At 41.8% G+C, this 23,177-nt stretch overlaps 1 protein-coding gene across 2 annotated transcripts in view; it reads left to right on the top strand.

Moving 5' to 3' along the window:
- Positions 1–23,177, top strand: part of DOK6 (docking protein 6) — a 400,728-nt gene that overhangs the window by 216,049 nt on the left and 161,502 nt on the right. For both annotated transcript variants that reach the window (XM_034762544.1, XM_034762545.1), the window contains exon 4: positions 6,700–6,819. In XM_034762544.1, coding sequence (XP_034618435.1) covers positions 6,700–6,819 — 120 coding nt within the window. The remainder of the gene's footprint in view (positions 1–6,699; positions 6,820–23,177) is intronic.

Below are 23,177 nucleotides of genomic sequence, written 5' to 3'. Positions count from 1 at the left end.
CTACTCTGAAGAAGAGTACCACTGAAATGAATGGGACTACTTTCTGAGAAGAGTAGTACCCTAGATGAATAACAGTATCAGGAAATCTAACCTAAAGACACAATTCTTTTGCTCACACCGAGTAGCATGGTACTCCATGAGTATCACCATTCATTTCAATGGGACTAGTCAGTGAGGTAAGTGCTATTCAGTGGATGTAAGAATGGAAGAATTTATTCTTTAACTAGAGGAAAATAAATAGGTATGTTGTATAGCTAAATTGCACCAATGTCTAACAGGAAAAAAACCCCACTTTCTATAAAATTTACAATTTCCTCTCATGTTCCCATACCTTCACCAATGTGTGGGTTTTGTTTTGTTTTTTGTTTTTTTACAAGAATTGTCCTGAAACTTAGCCCTTAGCCTATATTGTCAAGATATGGTTTGGATAAGATACCCTTTCTTCTCACCCACTGTGACCTCAGGGAGACCTACTGAAGTATTTTGCCCCAATACTATACAGCATTTCTTAAAATTTGATTTAAGTTTTCATATTATTATCAGTATTTATTTCTTGGTGTTGCCTTATCTAGTGTTAATGCCGTTTTAAAAACTGTATTCTGGAAATGGCTGACATTTTATATAGTTATGAAATTAATGGCTAATAGCATTCAGCATTATAGCTAGGGCCTTACTAAATTCACAGTCCATTTTGGTCGATTTCACAAAAATAGGATTTTAAAAATAGTAAATTTCATGATTTCAGCTATTTAAATCTGAAATTTCACAGTGTTATAATTGTAGGGGTCCTGACCCAAAAGGAAGTTGCGGAGGGGAGTCACAAGGTTATTTTAGGAGGGGTCACGGTATTGCCACCTTTACTTCTGTGCTGCCTTCAGAGCTGAGCAGCTAGAGAGTGGCGACTGCTGGCCAGGAGCCCAGCTCTGAAGGCAGAGCTACTGCAAGCAGCAGCACAGAAGTAAGGATGGCCTGGTATGGTATTGCCACCCTTATTTCTGCGCTGCTGTCTGTAGAGCTCGGCCCTCAGTCAGCAGCTGCCACTCTCCAGTTGCCCAGGTGCTGAAGGCAGCACAGAAGTAAAGGTGGCAATACCGTGACCCCCCTTAAAATAACCTTGTGACCTCCCCCCCGCAACTCCCTTTTGGGTCAGGACTCCCAATTTTAGAAATTATGGTCTCCCCCATGAAATCTGTATAGTTTAGGGTAAAAGCACACAAAAGACCAGATTTCATGTGAGGAGACCAGATTTCACAATCTGTGATACATTTTTCATGGCCGTGAATTTGGTAGGGCCCTAGTTATAGCAGTATTCCAGCATCTTATATGGTCTTCTTTTCTAATACAAATGTATGCAGCATAGTTCTTTAAAGGAAAAATTGTACATGAATACAATATCATATATTTTGGGAAATACTTTAATGAGAAGTAGTATTAATGTGACAAGTCTTTTGCCTTGTACTACAATTTTCCTGCCTTGTTAATTTCACTATCTCTTGAGATTTTTAGATTAATGGTTGTATGGTACACATTATAATAGGAGTAAGCATATTGACTAACCTGACACTTTCGTACAGACTTTCAAATGTGAACAGGGAATTGCCAGGGTAATGCATGCCATTGCATGCTCAAATGACTACTTAGATACATGACTGGTTATTTTGTAATTGCAGTTACTGTGATTTTTTTTTACCCAAACAGGCTGCTTATAGATCTGTCCTTGCCATATCTTTCAGCATCTGTACAGGAAAAGTGGATGGATGCTTTAAGTCTAATTTCTGTTTTCTTCCTAAAATATGCATTTTCATCTTTAATAACTAGCATTAATTGACAATAATGTATTTACTTCATTACTTATTTATTAAGGATCTTTTAACCAGAAATGTATTTAAAGCACTGCAGAAAAAAGGTCATCAAAAGTCTGAAACAGCATAGTAGCTTTAAATCACTTATTTTGACTTAAGCTGCCACACTGCTCTCTGAGTATATAGTGCCTTCTCTAACTAACATGGATACCATTAAATTAATGGAAACATTGTCACATAATTTATTTTAAAATATTAATTAAATATATTTTTTCTCAAGTCTTCAGAAGTTACGAGATCTGGGATAGTTTTATAAAATGAAGTACTAGTTAAAAAAAATTGGCTGTTGCAGGCTGTACTGCTATCTACTAGTGAAAAATGAGATCACGTTTGTGAATTTATTTTATGTGGCTCAATTCAATTAAAAAAATAGTTCTATGGGGATTCTTTGTCCTCCCTCACCCTCCACAGAGACTTCTTATTATAGCTGTGTATATTTTTGTAAACATTGGCATGTGTGTTTCTTTAGCTCCCATCTTTCTTCTCCAAAAAGATCTTGCAGGTCCAGGTTTGAATGATCCAATTTTGTTTCCAGTCTTATTCTGAATGAGAAAATCCAAATGGGTTTTGGAATTCTTACAAACAGTTCTGGGAGAGCAATGGTAGCAGAAGTAACTTTTTGTGAGAAATATGTAGAAATTGGTTCCAAGTCAAAGATCTAGCCATTTTAGGTCTGTGTAGCTAGACATAGGCAGGCATCAGGGAAAGCACAAAGAAATAAACCAAATTCATATTATGTGGAAGCAAAAGGCTATTTTATCTCCATACAACTGACAATTTCATACAAGAGCGGGGAACAGGCTTCCTCATCTTTATTTCAATTCAGTACAAAATCTACTGAGCCATTTGTGTGTTGTTACTGGACTGGATCTGATCTCGCGTCTTCCAGTTAGTGGTGGTTGTGTGTGCCCAACACTTTGGAGGCCCTTTGTGATTCTTTAGTATTGATGCCTATAAGGCTGTACAATATGCATTTTCAATTTAACCTGAAGTACTGGATTCCTGAGACATGGCACTGGGCTCTTGTGAATCAGGATACAGAGAAACAAAATTCACTTTATGTAACTGCAGCAGGTACTGAACTGTGAGCTACAGCAGAAATGGCATATTCCTTCAGCCACTGACCTGGAAGCTCAGGGAAAACTGCAGGGAAACCTGCCTAAAAATCTTGCAACTAACAAGATTGTATTTTTCAGAAGAACTGACTTTAGGCTGCTGCTAGTTACATTTCTCTTGCAAGAAGCAGTGTCAAATTGGGGCCACTTGTCTCTTTACATTTGATCTCACCTTTTGATATTCATATAGCAGAGCAAAATACTTGAATATTAGAGGAAATGAAGATGTGAATATTTTGAGAGTATTTATGGCTGCTTAAAATATGCCTTACAACATATGGCATAAAGGCGTAAAAGCGGGCTAAGTTCTGCCGTGCCATACAGTGATTGCCATTAAAAAGTTAACCCTTATTGATAGTTAATACATAGAATCTAATCCAGATTCCACTGAAGTCAATGAGTACTTTGCCACTGATTTCCATGGAAATTGGATTGGATCCACCAGAATAGGTCATATACTTCAGAATTTCCCTGTACTTGGAATTTAAAAAAAATAAAATAAAAAAAAATGTGGCACTTCAGAGGCTGTGGCATGGCAATTTGTTGATTCTTAAAGTTGAGCACTGTTAATGTCATAGGTAACAAACTTGGTGTCAGTTATTGAGCAACTCAAAGAATTCTAATTAGGGTTGTCAATTAATCACAGTTAACTCATGCAGTTAGCTCAAAAAAATTAATCATGATTAATTGCACTATTAAACAATAGAATACCAATTGAAATTGATGAAATATTTTTCTATGTTTTTCTACATTTTCATACATATTGATTTCTATTGCAACACAGAATACAAAGTGTACAGTGCTCACTTTATATTATTATTTTTATTACAAATATTTGAACTGTAAAAATGATAAAAGAAATAGTATTTTTCTATTCACCTCATACAAGTACTGTAGTGCAATCTCTTAATTGTGAAGGTAATTTACAAATGTAGATTGTTTTGGTTATATAACTGCACTCAAAAACAAAACAATGTAGAACTGTAGAGCCTACAAGTCCACTCAGTCCTACTTCTTGTTCAGTCAATTGCTAAGACAAATAAGTTTCTTTACATTTATGGGAGATACTGCTGCCTGCTTCTTATTTATAATGTCACCTGAAAGTGAGAACAGGCTTTCACATGTCCTTTATAATGGTGGTTGAAGATGAAGGGACATATGAACGTTTAGCATATCTGGCATGTAAATATCTTGCGACGCCGGCTACAATGGTGCCATGCGAATGCCTGTTCTCACTTTCAGGTGACACTGTAAACAAGAAGTGGGCAGCAGTATCTCCCCTAAATGTAAACAAACTTATATGTCTTAGCAATTGACTGAACAAGAAGTAGGACTGAGTGGACTTGTAGGCTCTAAAGTTCTACATTGTTTTATTTTTGAATGCAGTTTTTTTGTACATAATTCTAAGTTTGTAAGTTAAACTTTCATGACAGAGTTTGAACTACAGTATTTGTATTAGGTGAACTGAAAAATACTATTTATTTTGTTTTTTACAGTGCAAATATTTGTAATAAAAAAAGAGCACTGTACACTTTGTATCCTGTGTTGTAATTGAAATCAATATATTTGAAAATCTAGACATTTTAAATAAATGTTATTCTATTATTGTTTAACAGCACGATTAATCGTGTGATTAATCACAATTTTTAAATCAGGCGATTAATTGCGATTAATTTTTTTAATCACTTGACAGCCCTAATTCTAATCTAAATTGCACTGGTTTGGTATTCTGCAGATGTGGAAAAGGAATCTACTACAACTCCCCTAGTACATCCATGTGTTATAAGAGGGAATGTGGTAGTAGATTCAAAGGGAGTGTAGCCATGTAAAAAAGGTTATTTCAGAGTGTATGTCAAGGGGAAAGCGCCACCTAGGCAATCCTGTGCACCCAAAAAGTACTAGGAGTGCATAAGTTGAAACAGCACTTTAGTAGACAATCCATTTGTGCTTCTGGAAGTGCGCATACAGCCCTTCAGTCTTGCAGAAGCTGTTCAGTCCAACAACAGAGTCATTTCCATAATGGAAAATATATATTTATATGGTACTAAATTGTTAGTTTTTGTAACAATTAAACATGGTTTATACACTTACAGTATGACAAATGTGACTACAGCCTGATGTAATCATAACTTTAGTATTTTCCTTTATTTAGTGGCATAAAAATCTTATTAATTAGTGGTAACAGTTTACCTAAATCAATAAAATTTGTTTTTGCCTGAGGTTTATGTAAGTATAATATATTCTTCAAATATTTGGCTATAAGTTCATGATTCATATATTTCCATATATTTTATACTTTCCAAAAAGTTTCCAAATTTAAACTCTTAAAAGTATACTTTCAGCATTGACAATATATGTTCAGATTTCAGTTACTCGTTGGCTCTCTATTGACTGTGCCTCTCAATATGTTGATTAGATTTACTAAATAGTTTTTCATGTATAACAATATATTTCTTCCGAGAGGGATTTTCTACATGAGTTGCTTTCCCTTGGCTTTGCCTGATTTTGTGGGGGTACAGTTGAAGTTAATCAGCACTGAGGCATAACAACTTGCAGTAATAGCTACAATCAAGGAATGAACTGAATCTGATTACCGCAGTGGGTTGCAGCTAAAGATTGGCCTAAACTAAACCCCACTATTTGGAAATTTTGAATTTGGATCCCAACCTTCAGAGTCTAGAAATGCCTTGTTGATAAAGAAGATTGACAAGGAGCATTCACAAGAAAACTGCATGTTTCCTTTCAGTGGGGTTGTGTTTTTTCCACCTGCCATGAATTTGACTTCAGGAGACATGTGGCTTAAGAATTTACTCACTGCTTTCAAAGTTTTTCCGTAAAAGTCCTCCTTTAACTATAGTGACATTAGGCTGGATTCATGAACACAGTATTGATTTGTGCACATTTCTTTTTCTCTTTTAGATGTTTGTTCGAGAGGCAGAATGGCTTTACATTTACCATCACCTCACAGATTTGTCTTATTTACTGTTAAATTTATAAGACAAACCCATTGTTGAACCTCTGGGTGCTGGAACAGTTCAGTACTGTAAGAAAACGTATATTTTTGACAAAATAAATTACCTCAGGAATAATGACAGCCACTGTATGGTGCTATAAACAACATTAAACTTGGACTTTATCAGACAAATAAGGATGTGAGTTCTAGAGTTGAGTTTGCTCCATTCTCTTAGTTTCCATCATATTGATATCTAGGGACTGTAAGCAAAAGCAACCCAGTTAATCTGAATAATCAAGATGGATTTAAAGCAACAATAATGTTTCTTTTCAGATAACTTTACATTAAAATCATTTTTAAATTAAATTATTTCCATAAAGCAGGACTTGCTGAAAGATACTTTCTGAACAGCCTTCCCACACCCAGTTACCCACACAGAGAGAGTTTTGCAACTGGGAAAAGTTGGAGGCGGTCCTGGGTGTGTGAGTTGATTTCTAGCAAAATGAGCTTTTTTACACTTTTCACCTATTTCTAATCAATTCAGGAGCCATGGTCTGATTCTTTTTTTAGAAAAGGTCCACAAATCAAGGCAAAACAGTGTGTGGGAGATTTTTTTCTTTGTTTTTTGCTGGTTTTGAAACAGAAGTTATTAGTCCTCACTCAATCATAAAAATAGCCTGTTGATCAAAGACTTATTTCATGTTGTACCTTCTTTTGAGTAAAATATTTCATGAATTCCACTGATGTCTTTGTTTATGGTTATTTTCAGAACTGGAGGCAGAGGAGTGGTGCAAACATCTTTGCATAGAGTGTCTAGGAACCAGGCTAAATGATATAAGCCTTGGGGAGCCAGATTTACTTGCTGCTGGAGTCCAGAGAGAACAAAATGGTAGGTAGCCATCTGATCTGGCCCTTCCAAATATTTCTGTATAGTTCTTCTAAAGGTGAACCACAGTCTACATTTGTTTTTTCTTCACATCTGCTAGAATAAGGAAAAATTGACCAGATGCAAGGAGGAAAGAAAATTCTGACTAACTCTAGTAGCAAGTCCATGACAAATATGATGTGTATATATTGAGAGAGAGACAGACAGACACACATACACTATGGTCACATTTGGGAAATTAATATCATGACTTCTTTGGACAATGAAAGAAAACAGCAGACATTCTAAAATAGTCCCTGAAGAAATAGATGAACATTTGAAAAAGTCATCCTTTGGGTCAGAAAACGTCTTCTTATTATATATTCATACAGTGCCTAATACAATGGTGCCAGGGCCTCTAAGTGCTACCACATACAAATAATAAATATAATAGTGGGGCATGGTCCGCTGAGAAGAAAGTCTCTAGCTTTCCAGTAAATGCACAGGCGATTGGATGTTGGTGGTTGAAATCCGCAAGAATTAAACAAAATCTTCTGTTATACAATCATATAACATCCAAAATCACAGCCCTCTTTTACCAAACATTCTTATTCCTTGGAGCAAAGTCCATGCATTACTTTAACAAAGTAATGCAAAGAAGCTTAGAGCTTGTCTACACTTACATTTTATAGCGCTCTAACTTGCTGGCTCAGGGGTGTGACAGTGCTTTGAAGTTTCCTGTGTCGCCATGTCCCCCAATAGCTACAAAATAGTACCGGTATCTGTATCTTTGCTTCAGCTTTGCAAACAAAATTAAATTACATCATTAAATTATGGAAGGACTACCATTTTCTCAATATTATTTTATTTATTAACTTGTGGTAGTGTCCTTGATGCATTTGAATCCAGTAAATGAAATATGCAGAAATCCATAAGAAATTAGACATCCTACTACTTCTAGGAAAGGATGTTGCTCAGGTCCATTTCAAATAAATCTGGGGCCTTTGTGAAGCAGTTTGTTTGGATCACTCACTGCAAGACAAGATTTAGCATGTAATATGGTTCACCTTCACAACTGCCTCAGACCACTATACTAAGTACAGGAGGATGGATTGACAGCCATGTGGGGAGGTGCGGGTAATCAGGAATATATCCAGGAACAAAAACACAAACAAACACTTTTTTTCTATCATCTGCCATATATGTATAAGTTATTATACTGTAGAACAAGTGTGTATGTGTTTGAGGCGGGAGTTATGGGAACAGTAGGTGGAGATTTCCTCAAAGATGAAGAGGAATAAACCTGTGATCTGCTCAAATGGGTTGCAATAAAGGAGAAACATCTTTATTCCCTAGGGGTCTCAATATATCACCACAGAGCTGTGAGTCAGTGTCCTGCTGCTTTGTGTCATAAGCAGTGAATATCACAATGAGATTTCTCAGCTTGTGCCTGATAGAGTGGGACTCTCATGACACAGGGTCCCCTGAAGATCCAGGCTGAACAGCTCAATCTGAATTGGCCTTGATGCAGTTGCTGTAGTATAACAGTTAATTGTGTTGCTACTGACTACTAAAAATTGGCACATGTAAAAATAATTAGCATCTTTATTGTCCTGTTGTAAATAAATGGAATGAAACAAATACAATTAGCTTGGAGGCATGGGGCCTTGGTGTGGATCACATCGATAAGACAGCAAGGGGTATGATTAGTGGTACCTCTTCAAGCAAAGGGGGGTGAATGAAATCAAAATGTCAAGAACATTCTGTACTGAGTCATTAGTTACAGTACCTCAGACAATGCAATTTTGATACGTATGCCCCAGTATAGAATTCTCTATTTAAATTAGCATCTTTAAAACTCAAAGTTGCTATCCTAGTTAGTTGCTTAATGCAAAGCAAGTGCTCGTTTTCTTAAAATCCCAGTAGGATGTACAAAGAAGACCAGATGCTGCTGCTATTGACATCAGTCCACCCTTTTGGTTCACATAGCTGCCACTGTAAGAGCTTGCAGGTGCGCTCAGTTGTCTTCAACAGGGTTTTGGGTTTTGTTTGTTTTGTTTTTTACTAAAATAAGTTAAACAGAATTGTGGACCTTAGGAACTAAGATTATCTTAGTTACTCTAAACTTGGAGGCCTTATTCCTAACATGACAGTGTAATGGAAGAAATTAATAATTTCTGAGGAAATAGTTTGTTGATCTGTGATAGAAATATCAAATTTAAAAATTATTTTTCTTTAATCAGTGGTATAAAATAATGAGTTCTACCAATTTGCAAGATTCTATCTCATAAGGGCTCACTTTCAAACATTGTAGCTCAAAGGGCACTTGAAATCCATAGAAAGAGTGATGAGCTTCTGATGACCTGAAATTGAAAGGTCAAAGTTTAAATTTGCAGCCCATAAAGAGCCAGAGTATGTATCAAATTTCAAGCTTCTTGCTCCCTGTGAAAATGGCTCCCTGTGCTCCCTGTGAAAATGGCAATTAATTGTCAGACTCAAATCTGTTACAAATGACTGCGTTATATAGGTGTTATGTAATTGTACTTAACACTTACATAGCACCTTTCAAGCCAGTACTTTATAAGCATTAATATCCTCACAGTATCCCTCTGAGTTAGGTTAATATTAATGCACAAAGTGACAGAAGAAGATGGAAAGACACCACCTGAATCTTAGCAGCAGAGCCAGGAATAGAACCCAAAGTCTCTACTCTTAGTTTCCTTTTCTTACTACTGGCATGTACTGTTTTCTGAAAATTTTCAGGGCTATTCCCTCAGGAAGGGTTGGATATGGCTGAACAAGAGGTACCGATCTGTTGGCTCTTGTTAACAGCTAAGGATGTGACAGAATTTTCAGTTTAATTAGACTTTGGGTTCTAACTTACTATTGATATTTTGTAGACTAAAATAATTGCAACATGGTGATATGATATAACATCACAAAGTTAATATCTTTATATCCTGGCAAGACAGTACTGCCAGATGTAATCATTTGCAAATGGCCCCATATCCCTAAACATCTGCTGAACATACTTTGCCACAGTGAGGTGCAGACTTTACTGATAGGTAATTACTGCCACTTAAAGAAACACTAACTTAATAACAGTTTTCTTACATAACTAATCTGGTTTTTCCATGGTAGCGTTCTTAATATGTTATGTCCCGCATCTCCTCTAATATTTCCATGCTACACTCCCTTTCTCTGAAGTTTGTGAATTCTGTGTTGAGAACATTTGTATTCCATAAATCGGTATGGCCAGTTGTTAATGTAGATTGAAAGGGCAGGGGAGCACTTGCCGTATGAGCCAAGGAGGTGGAGGGATGTGGAGATAGCAATCCATCCAAGGTAAGGAAGAATGGAGTTCTCTGTCCCCATTTCCCCTTGGTTTAGCTCCTGGTTATGGCAGAACAGCAGCTGGGAGGGCCTAGCTTTCAAGTTTTGTGGTAAGTTGTGTGACAAAGAACAGAGCCTGTATTTGGTGGCTTCTGGGCAGATTCAGTGGCCTCAGAAGCTTGCTAAGGTCCTCAGTGTGACCACCCGTTCTCAGTGTAGCGGCAAAGGTCACAGCCTACCGAGCTACTTTCATCACAGGCCAGTATGGGATGTGGGAAGGGGGGATACCCCAAAGTCTCTGTTGCTCCTTTGAGCTAGTAGGTGCAGTTGAGCCTCTTGTCTGGACCAAGGTCTGCTTCCCCTCTCAAAGGGGTCTCTATAGATCATGGGGAGCGGGGTAACCCAGGCCCACCCTCTACTCTGGGTTCTAGCCCAGGGACCCTAACATTAGTAGCTGTTGGCAGCTTCCCCTTCAACACTGGAGCTGCTTTGATTCCCTGGGCCACTTCCCCGTGGTCCCCTTTTTCTAGCTTCACCCTTGCTTCAGCAATGCTTCCTCTCCTCCAGCTCCTTTCACCTGGGCTCCCCTGAGGGAACTGGAAGGAGAGCTTTTAAGCAGTATGAGTGGGACTTTGATTGGTTCCAGCTGTCTCCATTAGCCTAACAGCCTTAACTGGTTAATTGGCATCAGTGTCTTAATTGGCCTGGAGTAGTCTTTGTTTGGCTTGAGGTTGAGATCCCTCCTTCCACCACTCTCTTATATCCTTCTGGTTTGAGTCCGTCACATATCCATCCCCCTGCTCAACACCAAAGGGTTGGGCAAACTTGGGTTGTCATGCAATGCACCTGTGACAGGCCATCTGAGTTGCCGTGGTGACTTCCTGCTCTGTGCTATATTGGAACTGGAAGAGTTGGGGGGATAAGAACCATCTGGTCACTCTCGCATTTTTCCTTGTTCCGCTGCATCCACAAGAGGGGCATGGTCCGTCATGAGGACAAACTGCCCCCTTAGCAGGTAGTAGCGCAATGTTTCCATGGCTCACTTAATGGTGAAGAATAGGAGTACTTGTGGCACCTTAGAGACTAACAAATTTATTAGAGCATAAGCTTTCGTGGACTACAGCCCACTTCTTCGGATGCATACAGAAATTTGTTAGTCTCTAAGGTGCCACAAGTACTCCTGTTCTTTTTGCGGATACAGACTAACACGGCTGCTACTCTGAAACCTGTCATTAATGGTGAAGCACTCTCTCTTGACCATCGCATATTTCTGTTCCCTTGGGAAGAGTTTCCTTCTGAAGTAAAGGATCTGGTGTTCTTCTTCTCCAACCATCCGGGATAGGACAGCCCCCAGTCCTACTTTAGATGCATCTGTCTGAAGGATGAACCCCTGAGTGAAGTCTGGGGCTCTGAGTACAGGGTCACCACAGAGGGCTGTCCGCAGAGCTATAAATGCCCTCTCTGCTATGTCAGTCCAGTTCCCCGAGCTTCCCTGGTGGCAAAATGGGGAAATAAAGCAATGGTAGTACCCCACTACTCCCAAAAATACCCAGACTTGTTTCTTGCGAACTGGTCGGCCAGTTTTGGATGGCCTCTAGTTTGAGTTGGGGTTTTACTATGTCTCATCCCACAATGTAGCCCAGATATTTAGCCTCCGTTAACCCTGTGGCACACTTGGCGTGGTTTGCGGTAAGGCCAGTGCGCCTTAGGGTATCTAGGACAGCTTCCACCTTTTCCAGGTGGGTTTCCCAGACCGAGGTATGAATAAACACATTGTCCAGGTAGGCGGCCGCGTAACTGGCATGGGGGCGCAATAGCTTATCCAGAGGTGCTGAAAGGTAGCTGTGGCCCCATGCAGACTGAATGGGAGGATGGTATATTGAAAAAGACCCTCTGGCGTGGAGAAAGTGACTTTCTCTTTTGCGTCTTCAGCAAGGGGAATCTGCCAATACTCTTTAGTTAAGTCTAGAGTGGTCAGGAACCGGGAATTTCCCAGTCTGTCCACTAACTCGTGTATGTGGGGTATAGGATATGCGTCAAACTGGGACACCTCATTCAGCTGACGGAAGTCATCATAGAGCTATCCGATTTGGGAACTGGCACGATCGGGCTAGACCACTGACTGTAGGACTCTTTGATTTTCCCTAACTCCAGCATTTTCTTTACTTCTGCTCCGATTTCTTCTCTTCCGGTAGGGCCTCATTATTACCTTGGCCGTGAGGTTTGTAATGATGTTGTTGTATGTCTCTGTTGTTCGACCTGGACAAGACAAGAACACCTCTTGGTTCCAGTTGATCAACTCGGACACCTCCTTTCTTTGGGCTGGTGTTAAATCGGGAGACACCCTCACCTGTTTGTGGGGGAAGGGGTTGTTCTCCTGTGGTGAGTCCTTTTGGACAAATACACATACTTCTTGGGTACGCCATGGTTTTAGAAAATTTACTTGATACACTTGTTCTTGTTTTCTAGTCCTGGTTGTCTTACCTTGTAATTCACCTCTCCTAATGTTTCAGCTACTTTCTGGGCCTCTGCCACGGGGCCAAGAGTTTACTCTCTGCTGTGGGTACTAACACCATTACTCAATCTCCAGGTTGGAACTGCTGAACCTTGGCGGTTGTAGTGAGTTTCTTGGGCTTCTGGGGCCTTCTACGGTTGTTCTGGTACTATGGGGGTAACCCAGGTTGTAATAAGAACAGGAGTACTTGTGGCATCTTAGAAACTAACAAATTTATTAGAGCATAAGCTTTCGTGGGCTACAGCCCATTTCTTCGGTTGTAATGTCTCTCATTTGCAAAACATGCTCATCTATATTCTTTCCCATTTTGGGCTCCTCTTCCCAAATCTCCCTGGCTATGTTTAGTATGCCCGGGGGTGGCAAACATATAATAGCTCAAAGGGAGAGAAACCAGTGGAGGCTTGGGGAACTTCACAGATGGTGAACATAAGATAGGGCAACAAGGTATCCCAGTCCTTTCCATCCCTACTTACCACTTTTTTTTATCCTGGCTTTGAGGGTCTGGTTGAATCTCTCTACCAGACCATCGGTTTGCGGGTGGTAAACTGAGGTTCGCAGGTTCTGGACATGGAGCAAAGGTCCTTCATCAGGTTAGACATAAAAGACTTTCCTTGGTGCATTAGAATTTCTTTTGGTAGCCTTACCTGGCGAAAATTTCCACTAGCACCTTTGCTATGCACTTGGAGGTTGTGTTTCAGAGGGTAGGGTGACCAGATCACCCAAGTCAAATATCGGGATGCAGAGGGCGGGACAAAAAAAAAAACAAAAAACAAAAAAAACACCCTTCCTCCACAAGCCCTGGAGGGAGGACTCGGAGACGCAGGGGAAGCGCGGGGCCGGGGTGAGTGAGAGTCCAGCCTGGCCCTGAGTAGGCAGGACTCAGTCGGGCGGTAGGGAGCGGAGGGGGGCGGCCCGCGGGGCCAGGCGGCGGCTGTTCTCTGGGCTCCGGAGCATTTCCTTGTTTGTCCAGTGTCCCAACCACACATCGGTCGGGACGCGGGGCAAACAAGGAAATATCGGGACGTCTGGTCACCCTATCAGAGGGGAATGGCCTCTGGATACCTGGTAGCATAATCCAAGATGATAAGCACATATTGGTGGCCTTGAGTCATCTTTTCTAGAGGCCCCACCAGATCCATGGCTATTTGCTTAAAGGGAATCTCAATGATTAGTAGGGGTACCAAAGGAGCCCTTTGATGTGGGCAAGGGCTGTGCAATTGACACTCGGGGCAGGAGACGCAGTACCGCCGGACATACTCATGTACCCCCGCCCAGAAGAATCCGCGCAAGATCCATGCCTGGGTCTTCTCTACTCCCAAATGTCCCCCAAAGAGGTGACTGTGGGCGAGGTTTAATATTGCCCTCTGATGTTTTTGGGGTACCAGGAGCTGGTTTACCACTTGTTCCTGTATTTGTATCACCCGGTACAGGAGGTCCTTCTTAATCATGAAATAGGGTGCTGGCCCTCGGGCCTTTCCCTCCACAGGCACCCCATCTATCTCGGCCACCTCTTTTCTGACATTATCATATCTGGGGTCTTCGCTCGAAAGTCTGCCTTCTAGGACCTATCGAGCTGAACACCGAGGAACTGGCCTCCACCTCCTTGGTCAGTTTGGTAGTATTGGGGTTTGGACCAGCTTCTACTTCCTCTTCCCCTTTGGGGGTCTCTGCCTCAGTTTCCTGTGCCTGTCAGCCTACTAGGGCAACATTCTGTCCCTAACATAGGATCCAGGTGCCCAAAGCCTTCGCCACCCTCCTTTCCCTCTGAGTTTTTCTGCCCTTCCTGGGGGTGGGGAACAACTCTTGAGATATTTCAGCAAAAAAGGGGGGGTGACTTTCTGTTAGGGATCAAATATTAGAGGGGTAGCCATGTTAGTCTGAATCTGTAAAAAGCAACAGAGGGTCCTGTAGCACCTTTAAGACTAACAGAAGTATTGGAGCATAAGCTTTTGTGGATGAATGCCCACTTCATCAGACGCAAGTAATGGAAATTTCCAGAGGCAGGTATAAATCAGTATGGAGATAACAGAGGTTAGTTCAATTAGGGAGGGTGAGGTGCTCTGCCACTAGTTGAGGTGTAAACACCAAGGGAGGAGAAACTGCTTCTGTAGTTGGATAGCCATTCACAGTCTTTGTTTAATCCTGATCTGATGGTGTCAAATTTGCAAATGAACTGGAGCTCAGCAGTTTCTCTTTGGAGTCTGGTCCTGAAGTTTTTTTTGCTGTAAGATGGCTACCTTTACATCTGCTATTGTGTGGCCAGGGAGGTTGAAGTGTTCTCCTACAGGTTTTTGTATATTGCCATTCCTGATATCTGACTTGTGTCCATTTATCCTCTTGCGTAGTGACTGTCCAGTTTGGCCAATGTACATAGCAGAAGGGCATTGCTGGCACATGATGGCATATATAACATTGGTGGACGTGCAGGTGAATGACCCGGTGATGTTGTAGCTGATCTGGTTAGGTCCTGTGATGGTGTTGCTGGTGTAGATATGTGGGCAGAGTTGGCATCGAGGTTTGTTGCATGGGTTGGTTCCTGAGTTAGAGTTGTTATGGTGCGGTGCGTGGTTGCTGGTGAGAATATGCTTAAGGTTGGTGGGTTTTCTGTGGGCGAGGACTGGCCTGCCTCCCAAGGTCAGTGAAAGTGAGGGATCATTGTCCAGGATGGGTTGTAAATCACTGATGATGCGTTGGAGAGGTTTAAGCTGAGGACTGTAGGTGATGGCCAGTGGAATTCTGTTGGTTTCTTTTTTGGGCCTGTATTGTAGCTGGTGGCGTCTGGGTACACGTCTGGCTCTGTTGATTTGTTTCTTTATTTCCTTGTGAGGGTATCATAGTTTTGAGAATGCTTGGTGAAGATCTTGTAGGTGTTGATCTCTGTCTGAGGGGTTGGAGCAGATGCAGTTGTACCTCAGCGCTTGGCTGTAGACGATGGATCGTGTGGTGTGTCTGGGATGGAAGCTGGAGGCATGAAGGTAGGCGTAGCCGTTGGTGGGTTTTCGGTATAGGGTGGTGTTAACGTGGCCATCGCTTATTTGTACTGTGGTGTCTAGGAAGTGGACCTCCCATGTAGACTGAGTCTGAGGTGGAAGCTGTTGAAATCATGGTGAAATTCTTCCAGGGTCTCCTTCCCATGGGTCCAGATGATGAAGATGTCATCAATGTAGCGTAGGTAGAGAAGGGGCGCGAGTGGATGAGAGCTGAGGAAGCGTTGTTCCAGGACAGCCATAAAAACGTTGGCATATTGTGGGGCCATGCGGGTGCCCATGGCGGTGCCACTGGTCTGGAGGTATATATTGTCACCAAATTTGAAATAATTGTGCGTGAGGAATAAGTCACAGAGCTCAGCAACAAGTTGTGCTGTGTCATCATCAGGGATACTGTTCCTGACAGCTTGTATTCCATCTGTGTGGGGGATGTTTGTGTAGAGAGCCTCTACATCCATGGTGGCTAGGATGGTGTTTTCTGGGAGGCAACCAATGCATTGTAGTTTTCTCAGGAAATCAGTGGTGTCACGGAGATAGCTGGGAGTGCTGGTGGCGTAGGGTCTGAGTAGGGAGTCCACATATCCAGACAGTCCTTCAGTGAGAGTGCCAATGCCCGAGATGATGGGGTGTCCAGGATTTCCAGGTTTGTGGATCTTGGGTAGTAGAGCCTGGTCGGGGCTCTAAGGGTATGTTGATTCGTTCCTGTGTTGAACCCTCCCTGATTGAACTAACCTCGTTATCTCCATACTGATTTATACCCACCTCTGGAAATTTCCATTACTTGCGTCTGATGAAGTGGGCATTCACCCATGAAAGCTTATGCTCCAATACTTCTGGTAGTCTTAAAGGTGCCACAGGACCCTCTGTTTCTGTTAGGGATGACTCCTTAACTTCGGGGTCTTCTCCCCTCTCCTGCCCCTCTAGCGGGAGCAAATTTCCAAATCCTGGGAAATCCCTTCCAATGAGCACAGGGTATGGGAGTTTAGGGACCACTCCCACTTTTACCCCAGTGATGTTTCCCTGGATTTCGATCCTCACCAAGATGGCAGGATAATAACTAACAGTCCCATGTACACATGTTACTCAGTACGATTAGCCTGTATTAACTGTCCGCGTTTCACTAGTTTCCCTGAAATCAGGATGACAGCACTGCCAGAGTCCACAAGCACCCTGGTCTCTACCCCATTCAGTTTCACTGGTTTTGTGTATTGATGTGGGGTAACTGCGCAACCCCCACTAGGTTGATTAAGGTGCATGGGTCTGTCCAGTCCCCCAGGTTACACTGCATGGCCTCCTCCATATTGGGACATTACGCTACTAGGTGTCCCAATTCCCCACACTTGTAACACTTATAAGGGGCTCTAGGCACTCCTCTGTCTCTTAGGTTGGGGTCTTTGCCCCATGGTTCCCCCCCGCTCAGGCTCATCCTCCCTTTCTGGGTTCTCAGCTGTTCTGTGGCCACTACCCTTTTCCACCTGGGGCTCCCCAGATACTTGGTTGTCTGACCTTCCAGGGTCGGGGCTGGGTACTTGTTTCAGGAGGGGGCTTCTCTGGGTAGTAAGGACTGCGCTCAGGCTGCTATCTGTCTCTCCACCAACGTGATCACACAGTCGTAGATGGAGGGGTCATTCTGGCCCACCCATGCATGAAGATCCGGTGGCAGTCCCCTCATACAGTGGTCTATGGCCAAATTTTCCAACATTTCCTCCGGGTTGCATGCCTCGGGTCATAACCATTTCCGTGCAAGGTGGATGAGGTTGAACAATTGGGACCTCGGAGGCTTGCCCTCCTGGTACCTCCACTCATGGTATCTCTGGGCCTGTACTGCGGTCGTTACCGCTGATCGCGCCAGGATCTCTGCCTTCAGCTGGGGAGTAGTCAACGGCAGCTTCAGCGGGCATGTCGTGGTAGGCTTTCTGGGCTTCTCCACATAAGAAGGGAGCAAGGATGCTGGCCCACTGGTCCTGGGGCCATGCCTCTCGCAAGGCAGTCCTCTCAAAGGAGAGGAGATACGCCTCTGTGTCATCATCTGCTGTCATCTTCGGTAGACAGCCGGCAGCCCTCCATACTCGCGATCCTTCAGATCCTTGGTTTTTTGGCGGTGAGGGCTTTCAGCTGGTCCACCACCTCCTGCAAGAGGGCTCGATCCTGGGAGGCCTGCCCTATCAATAACTTGTTGGTTTCTTCTTGTAGCCACATGGATTCTTGTTGCATCATCACTTGGAATTGAGTGGCTGCCTGCTGGGCTGCAGTGGCTTGCATCAGTGCTTTCATTATGTCTTCCACTGTGGTAAGGACACCCAAACACAGTGCATATTAAAAAAATACTCGCCCCTTCTTCTGCTGTGCAGTGAATGATAAATCAATATCCCACCCCTACTTCCCCTGTCAAGGGGGTCTCTGTAGAGCATGGGAGGGGACCCAGGCCCACCCCCTACTTCTGGTTCCATCCCAGGGACCCTAACAGTAGCAGCTGTTGGCGGCTTCCCCTTCACCACTGGAGCTGCTTTGATTCCCTGGGCCACTTTCCCATGGTCCCCTTTTTCTAGCTTCATGCTTACCTCAGGCTTCAGCAATGCTTCCTCTCTTCCAGCTCCTTTCACCGGGATTTCCCTGAGGGAACTGGAAGGAGAGCAGTATGAGTGGGACCTTGATTGGTTCCAGCTGTCTCCATTAGCCTAACGGCCTTAACTGGTTAATTGGCATCAGGTGTCTTAATTGGCCTGGAGTAGCCTTTGTTTGGCTATCCAGGGAACAAGGGACCTTCTCATCTTGAGGCGGAGATCCCTACCTTCCTCCACTCTCTTATATCCTTCTGGTTTGTGTTCATCACAGGTGTAAGCCTCATTGTATAAGCCCTAGGACTATATGACCTCCTCTCATTGAGACATGTTGGGTGTTACTTTAATTTTTACACCTAGTGATTCCAAGGTTTTGAAAATATGTGCAATATGGACAAGTTGGCAAGCTTCTCCCCTTTTAGACATGTACTTGTCCATTTACCCTCCCCCTCCACAGTCATGTGGTTCCCCTGAGATGAGCAACAGATTTTTGGAGGGAGGATACTTGGTGCTTTGTGACATAAACCAATAGAGACATCTTACACCATGCTTTTTGCCTGGAAGTCTGGAAGAATTTATATTTAGGATATAAGTAATATAACAATAGGGTCCTGTGATGGGGTGTACGTACCCTGCCTAGCCCCAAAAGGGTTCACTGTGCTTTGCAGGCTGAGGAAGCCTCACCCTTCCAACTCTGCTGGGCATGCTCAGCCTGCAGGCAGAGTATAAAAGGAAGCAGCCCAACTAGTCTGGGCTGGCTGCCGAAGGAGGAGGATGCAGACTGCAGGCTCTCTCCAGGGAGCTGCTACAGGCCGCGAGTACAGCGCCACAGCATGCAGAGTTCCAGACAGACTGCAGGCTGCCTGACAAGCCTGGAGAAGAGACTGCACCGGCCAGAGTTACGCCACCTGAGGACCCCAGGGACCTGGGGGAACCATGGAGCATTGCCAAGGGAGAAAGGGTAGGAAGCAGCCCAGGGGACTTAGACTCTTCTCCAGTGAATGAACTGGGACGACAGTCAACGTGTTTTTGGAGGATCCCCACTGACTTGATAGTGAGCCCCCCCCCCCGGGCTAGGACTCGGAGGAGCAGGGAGGGCCAGAATCCCCCTACTTTGGGTGCCACACCCCTCTGAGGGGCACCCAACTTCCCCAATGGATCACACAATACCACAGAGGTGGGCTACTCTATTGACTCCGGCCATAGGCCGTGCTGCCCTGAGCAGAAGGGCTGCTTTATTGACACTGGCCACTAGGCCGTACCACCACATTTATAGTCAGGGTCATGAACGAGGGACCTAACTGGAGGCTATACAGTTTCTGCCCTTCTTCTCACCATATGTGACCCAGCACCCGTGATGGGGGTGTACCTACCCTGCAACAGGTCCCAAGTAGACATGGGAGAATAATAGGTTTTTCAGCTCACTGGCAATTCTGAAATAAATAAATAAATAGTTTTGTGTCAAACACTACATTTTGTTTGAATTTGGAGTATTATTTAATTTTTATTTTTTAACAAAATTAGACATTTTAATTTGTCATTTAAAATAAAAATATCGAAATGAAGCATTTTATTTTTTTCTGATTAATTTGTTTTTTAAACTGAAACAATTTGGTGAATTAACACACATTCACAACATGTTTTGGTGTTGCAGATCCGGCATTTTTTACCAAAAAAAAAAAAAAAATTTGGTCAAAATATTTCACCCAGCTGTAGTCTTAAGTCTATTAACTAAATTGTTAATGTTGCTTGATTGATGCTAAAGTCTGTGTTAGCCTAGTGATTTGAAACAGATTGGCTCTTTTATGATTTTGAGTGTTTGATGGCTGATAGCAAGATATAAAACCATTTTCTAATTCTTTTCATTGTTGTACAATCCTTATTTGTAACACCCAAAACCGTTATTTTCTACCTACTGGTTTTATTGGATCTGTGGCATGTTGTGAAAAATACATGTTCGCATTTTCTCTTTGGCTTTTTTGTTAATATTTTGAAAAGCTTTACATGGTAAACAGCCAGCACGTAAAGGAAAGTAGAAAAGGTTAAAACTTTGATTGTTGTAATGATTGCTAATATATAAATACCCTTCCCTTCATCCCACACCCCCTCCACTGCCACAATTATTCCCTGGTGATAGGAATTAAGCAAGGATGTGGCAGTGCTTGCTTTAATGGAGACCTCTGGCTGGAAAAGTCCTGCTACTAGGGAGGGAATAAAGAAGAGTTTTCAGCTACTGCTGTGCAAAGCACATCATTAACAGTATGAAGCCACCTCTTTGAATTCTATCTCGGTTATTACTCGTAAGAGATATTATTACTCATGTAAATACCTTAATTCCAATGCTTTAGGTGGCTTTTAGCTGTTTTCTTTATATACCAGACTCATAACTCATGGCTGAGTTGAATAAAATTTGTAGGAAACTGAGAGCTGAGCTAAAGCCTCCCTTACTCTTCCTCTCCCCTTTTACCTTCTTTCCTCCCCTCAAAGCCTCCTATATTACTGCAGCTCTCCAACCCCAGGAACTTCAGCAACCCCTTTTCTAGTTAGATTGCACTCCTCTTATTTACATTATATACATACATCTTTGGTATGTGTTTGTACAGTGCTTAACACAGTGGGGCTAGTAAAGAGAGGCTGGACTCGGTTACATCTGGATCCTGATAATTTCCATTGACCCTTAGCCACAAGTGAAGGATCTCTTGAGAGTATGGTACACTGCTCCCTACCACAACCATTCCTCCTGCTGACACAGGGAATAAGAGACCTAGTGTATATCAACTCATTTCTATACAACCACACGTGGTGATGTATTTTGAATCTGTTGACTGAACCTTAATAATAGGAAAAGTTCCACTATTTTAATTTGTTTAGCTGACTTGCTGTGGTTTGCCTGAGGAGTTAGGTTCTTCTGACCAGTTAAATCAAAATGTTTCACTGCTTTAGTTTTTAGTACTACGTTCTCAATCTCCTTGATAAAAATAAAGTTGTTTGTCTGTTGAATATTTACTTTAGCACTGGTAAAATACAGGAGTAATATTTGCTGTCTCATTGTTTGTTTGTTTTTCCCAAAAGACCAATATACACTTCTTTTAGAGGAGGACAAAACAAGTTCTTGGTAGTGGAATGGGATTTTTGCTCCTTGGAGAACACTAAGAACAGACTCCAGGTCTTTGACATTGTTAGTGAAGCTATACCCAGCACAAAACTACTTTTAGTCTGTGAAGAGACTGGGAATCAGAGGTAATAGTGATTGACAAAGGGATGAAACTGTGGTTGCTATTAAAAATTCAGACTTTGCCAACAGTTGGTGACTCTTGCCCTTTTCTTTTATATATGAGAAAATGGTGATATTTCACATACTGTGGTATATGTTGACTTTTTTAATGATAATCATGGGATATATCAATTATATGTAAGGGGGTGGAAAACTCACAGGTAAAGACATCAATTCAATTAAAATATTTTTGAAGTGGTACAAATCAAATCTGAAATAAGGTAATGTGGGATCAGATCCTGCCAGGTACTGAGTGCCTTCAACCATCATTTTGATAGGTATTAAAGATGTTCAGAAAACTGCAGATTGGACCAATAGAATCATAGGATTAGAAGGGGCCACAAGGGTCATCTAGTCTAACTCCCTTCCAAGAGTCAGAAAGAAAAAGTAGGCCAGAAAGACATTCTATCTAGAAAAGGTGCAAAATGCCAAATGTTAAGGCAAATATGCAACCAAAGGGAAAAATCTACCTGATTATCAGTGGAACATCAAAAACCAAAAGTTCTGTATGCAGTTTCTTTGGGAATCCATACATAATGAGCTCACTCCTACTTGTCTTACTTCCTTCAGTGGGACCATTGCACAAATCAGGATTTGGACTTATATATCTTATCTTTTTTCTGTAGTTTTTGTATTCATTTCTGGATCCATATGTTTAAGACCGAATGTTGGGCCCAATGTAAAGCCCATTGAAAACTCCCATCAACGTTAGTTGGCTTTTGAAAATCAGGCCCTATGAGTCTGATCAAAAGTACTCAACTTATGCAGAGGCATCAAAATAAGTGGCATGTTTGGGCATCAGTATGCCCAATAGTGGGCCAGATTCTTCACTTGTTATGTTGGTTTTATCCAGAGCATCTTCATTGATTTAAATGGAGTTATGGCAATGTAAAATTGGTATAAGTGACTAGAGAAACTGGACAAATATATTCAGATTTTAATGCAAAAGTTTAATGGGGGGTTTGCTTAGAGTGGGTCTGTGGGTGGGTGTGAGAGAGCATGAATTAGTTTTTCATTCCTTTTCACTCTTTCCATGTTATCATTGACTAATGCCTCATAATTGATTTCTCTAGTAAAGACATTTTGTTAACTATTGTATTGTCTTCCTTTGTATAAGTGCTTTTTATTTGGAAGATACCATAGTATCTCAATTGCAGCAAACTCATTAACTGCCCAAGTATCAAATATAACTTGTTGAACAAAGGTCTTGAATTCCCAGAATAGCCTTTTCCTTTTTATATGCAGTGAAATTACAAACTTAGTCAAAGCATAGAAAAGATTATATAATTCAATTACACTCATCTGATTCATTTTTATAAAATGTTCTTAAATCTATTGAATTACTGTATGTGATTCACTGTATGACAGAATTTTGCACATATTTTATTCATTTTCTGTCATCCTTAATCCATTGTTTATAGTTTCAAATTTGAAAAAGATAAAATACACATTTATGGCTAGTATTATTCAAACAAGACATTTATTTAAACATTAAAAAGCTTATTCAATATATAGCATCTGTAACCAAAGTAAATTGTCAGTAAATCCTAGGCACAGCAATCCTTTGCTTCCTTGCTGAAATTAATTGATTTACAATAGCTTTGATATTTAGGAAATTAAGAAATTTTTCTACAAAATATTTTGTAACTGATGTAAAACAGAAAAATTGCTGTTAAAGAGGTCAATAAAATCAATATTTAAGGGCCAGTTCC

This window comes from Trachemys scripta, chromosome 2 (assembly GCF_013100865.1).
Source record: "Trachemys scripta elegans isolate TJP31775 chromosome 2, CAS_Tse_1.0, whole genome shotgun sequence".
NCBI lineage: Eukaryota > Metazoa > Chordata > Testudines > Emydidae > Trachemys > Trachemys scripta.
This window is presented reverse-complemented; position numbering and strand designations above follow the sequence as displayed.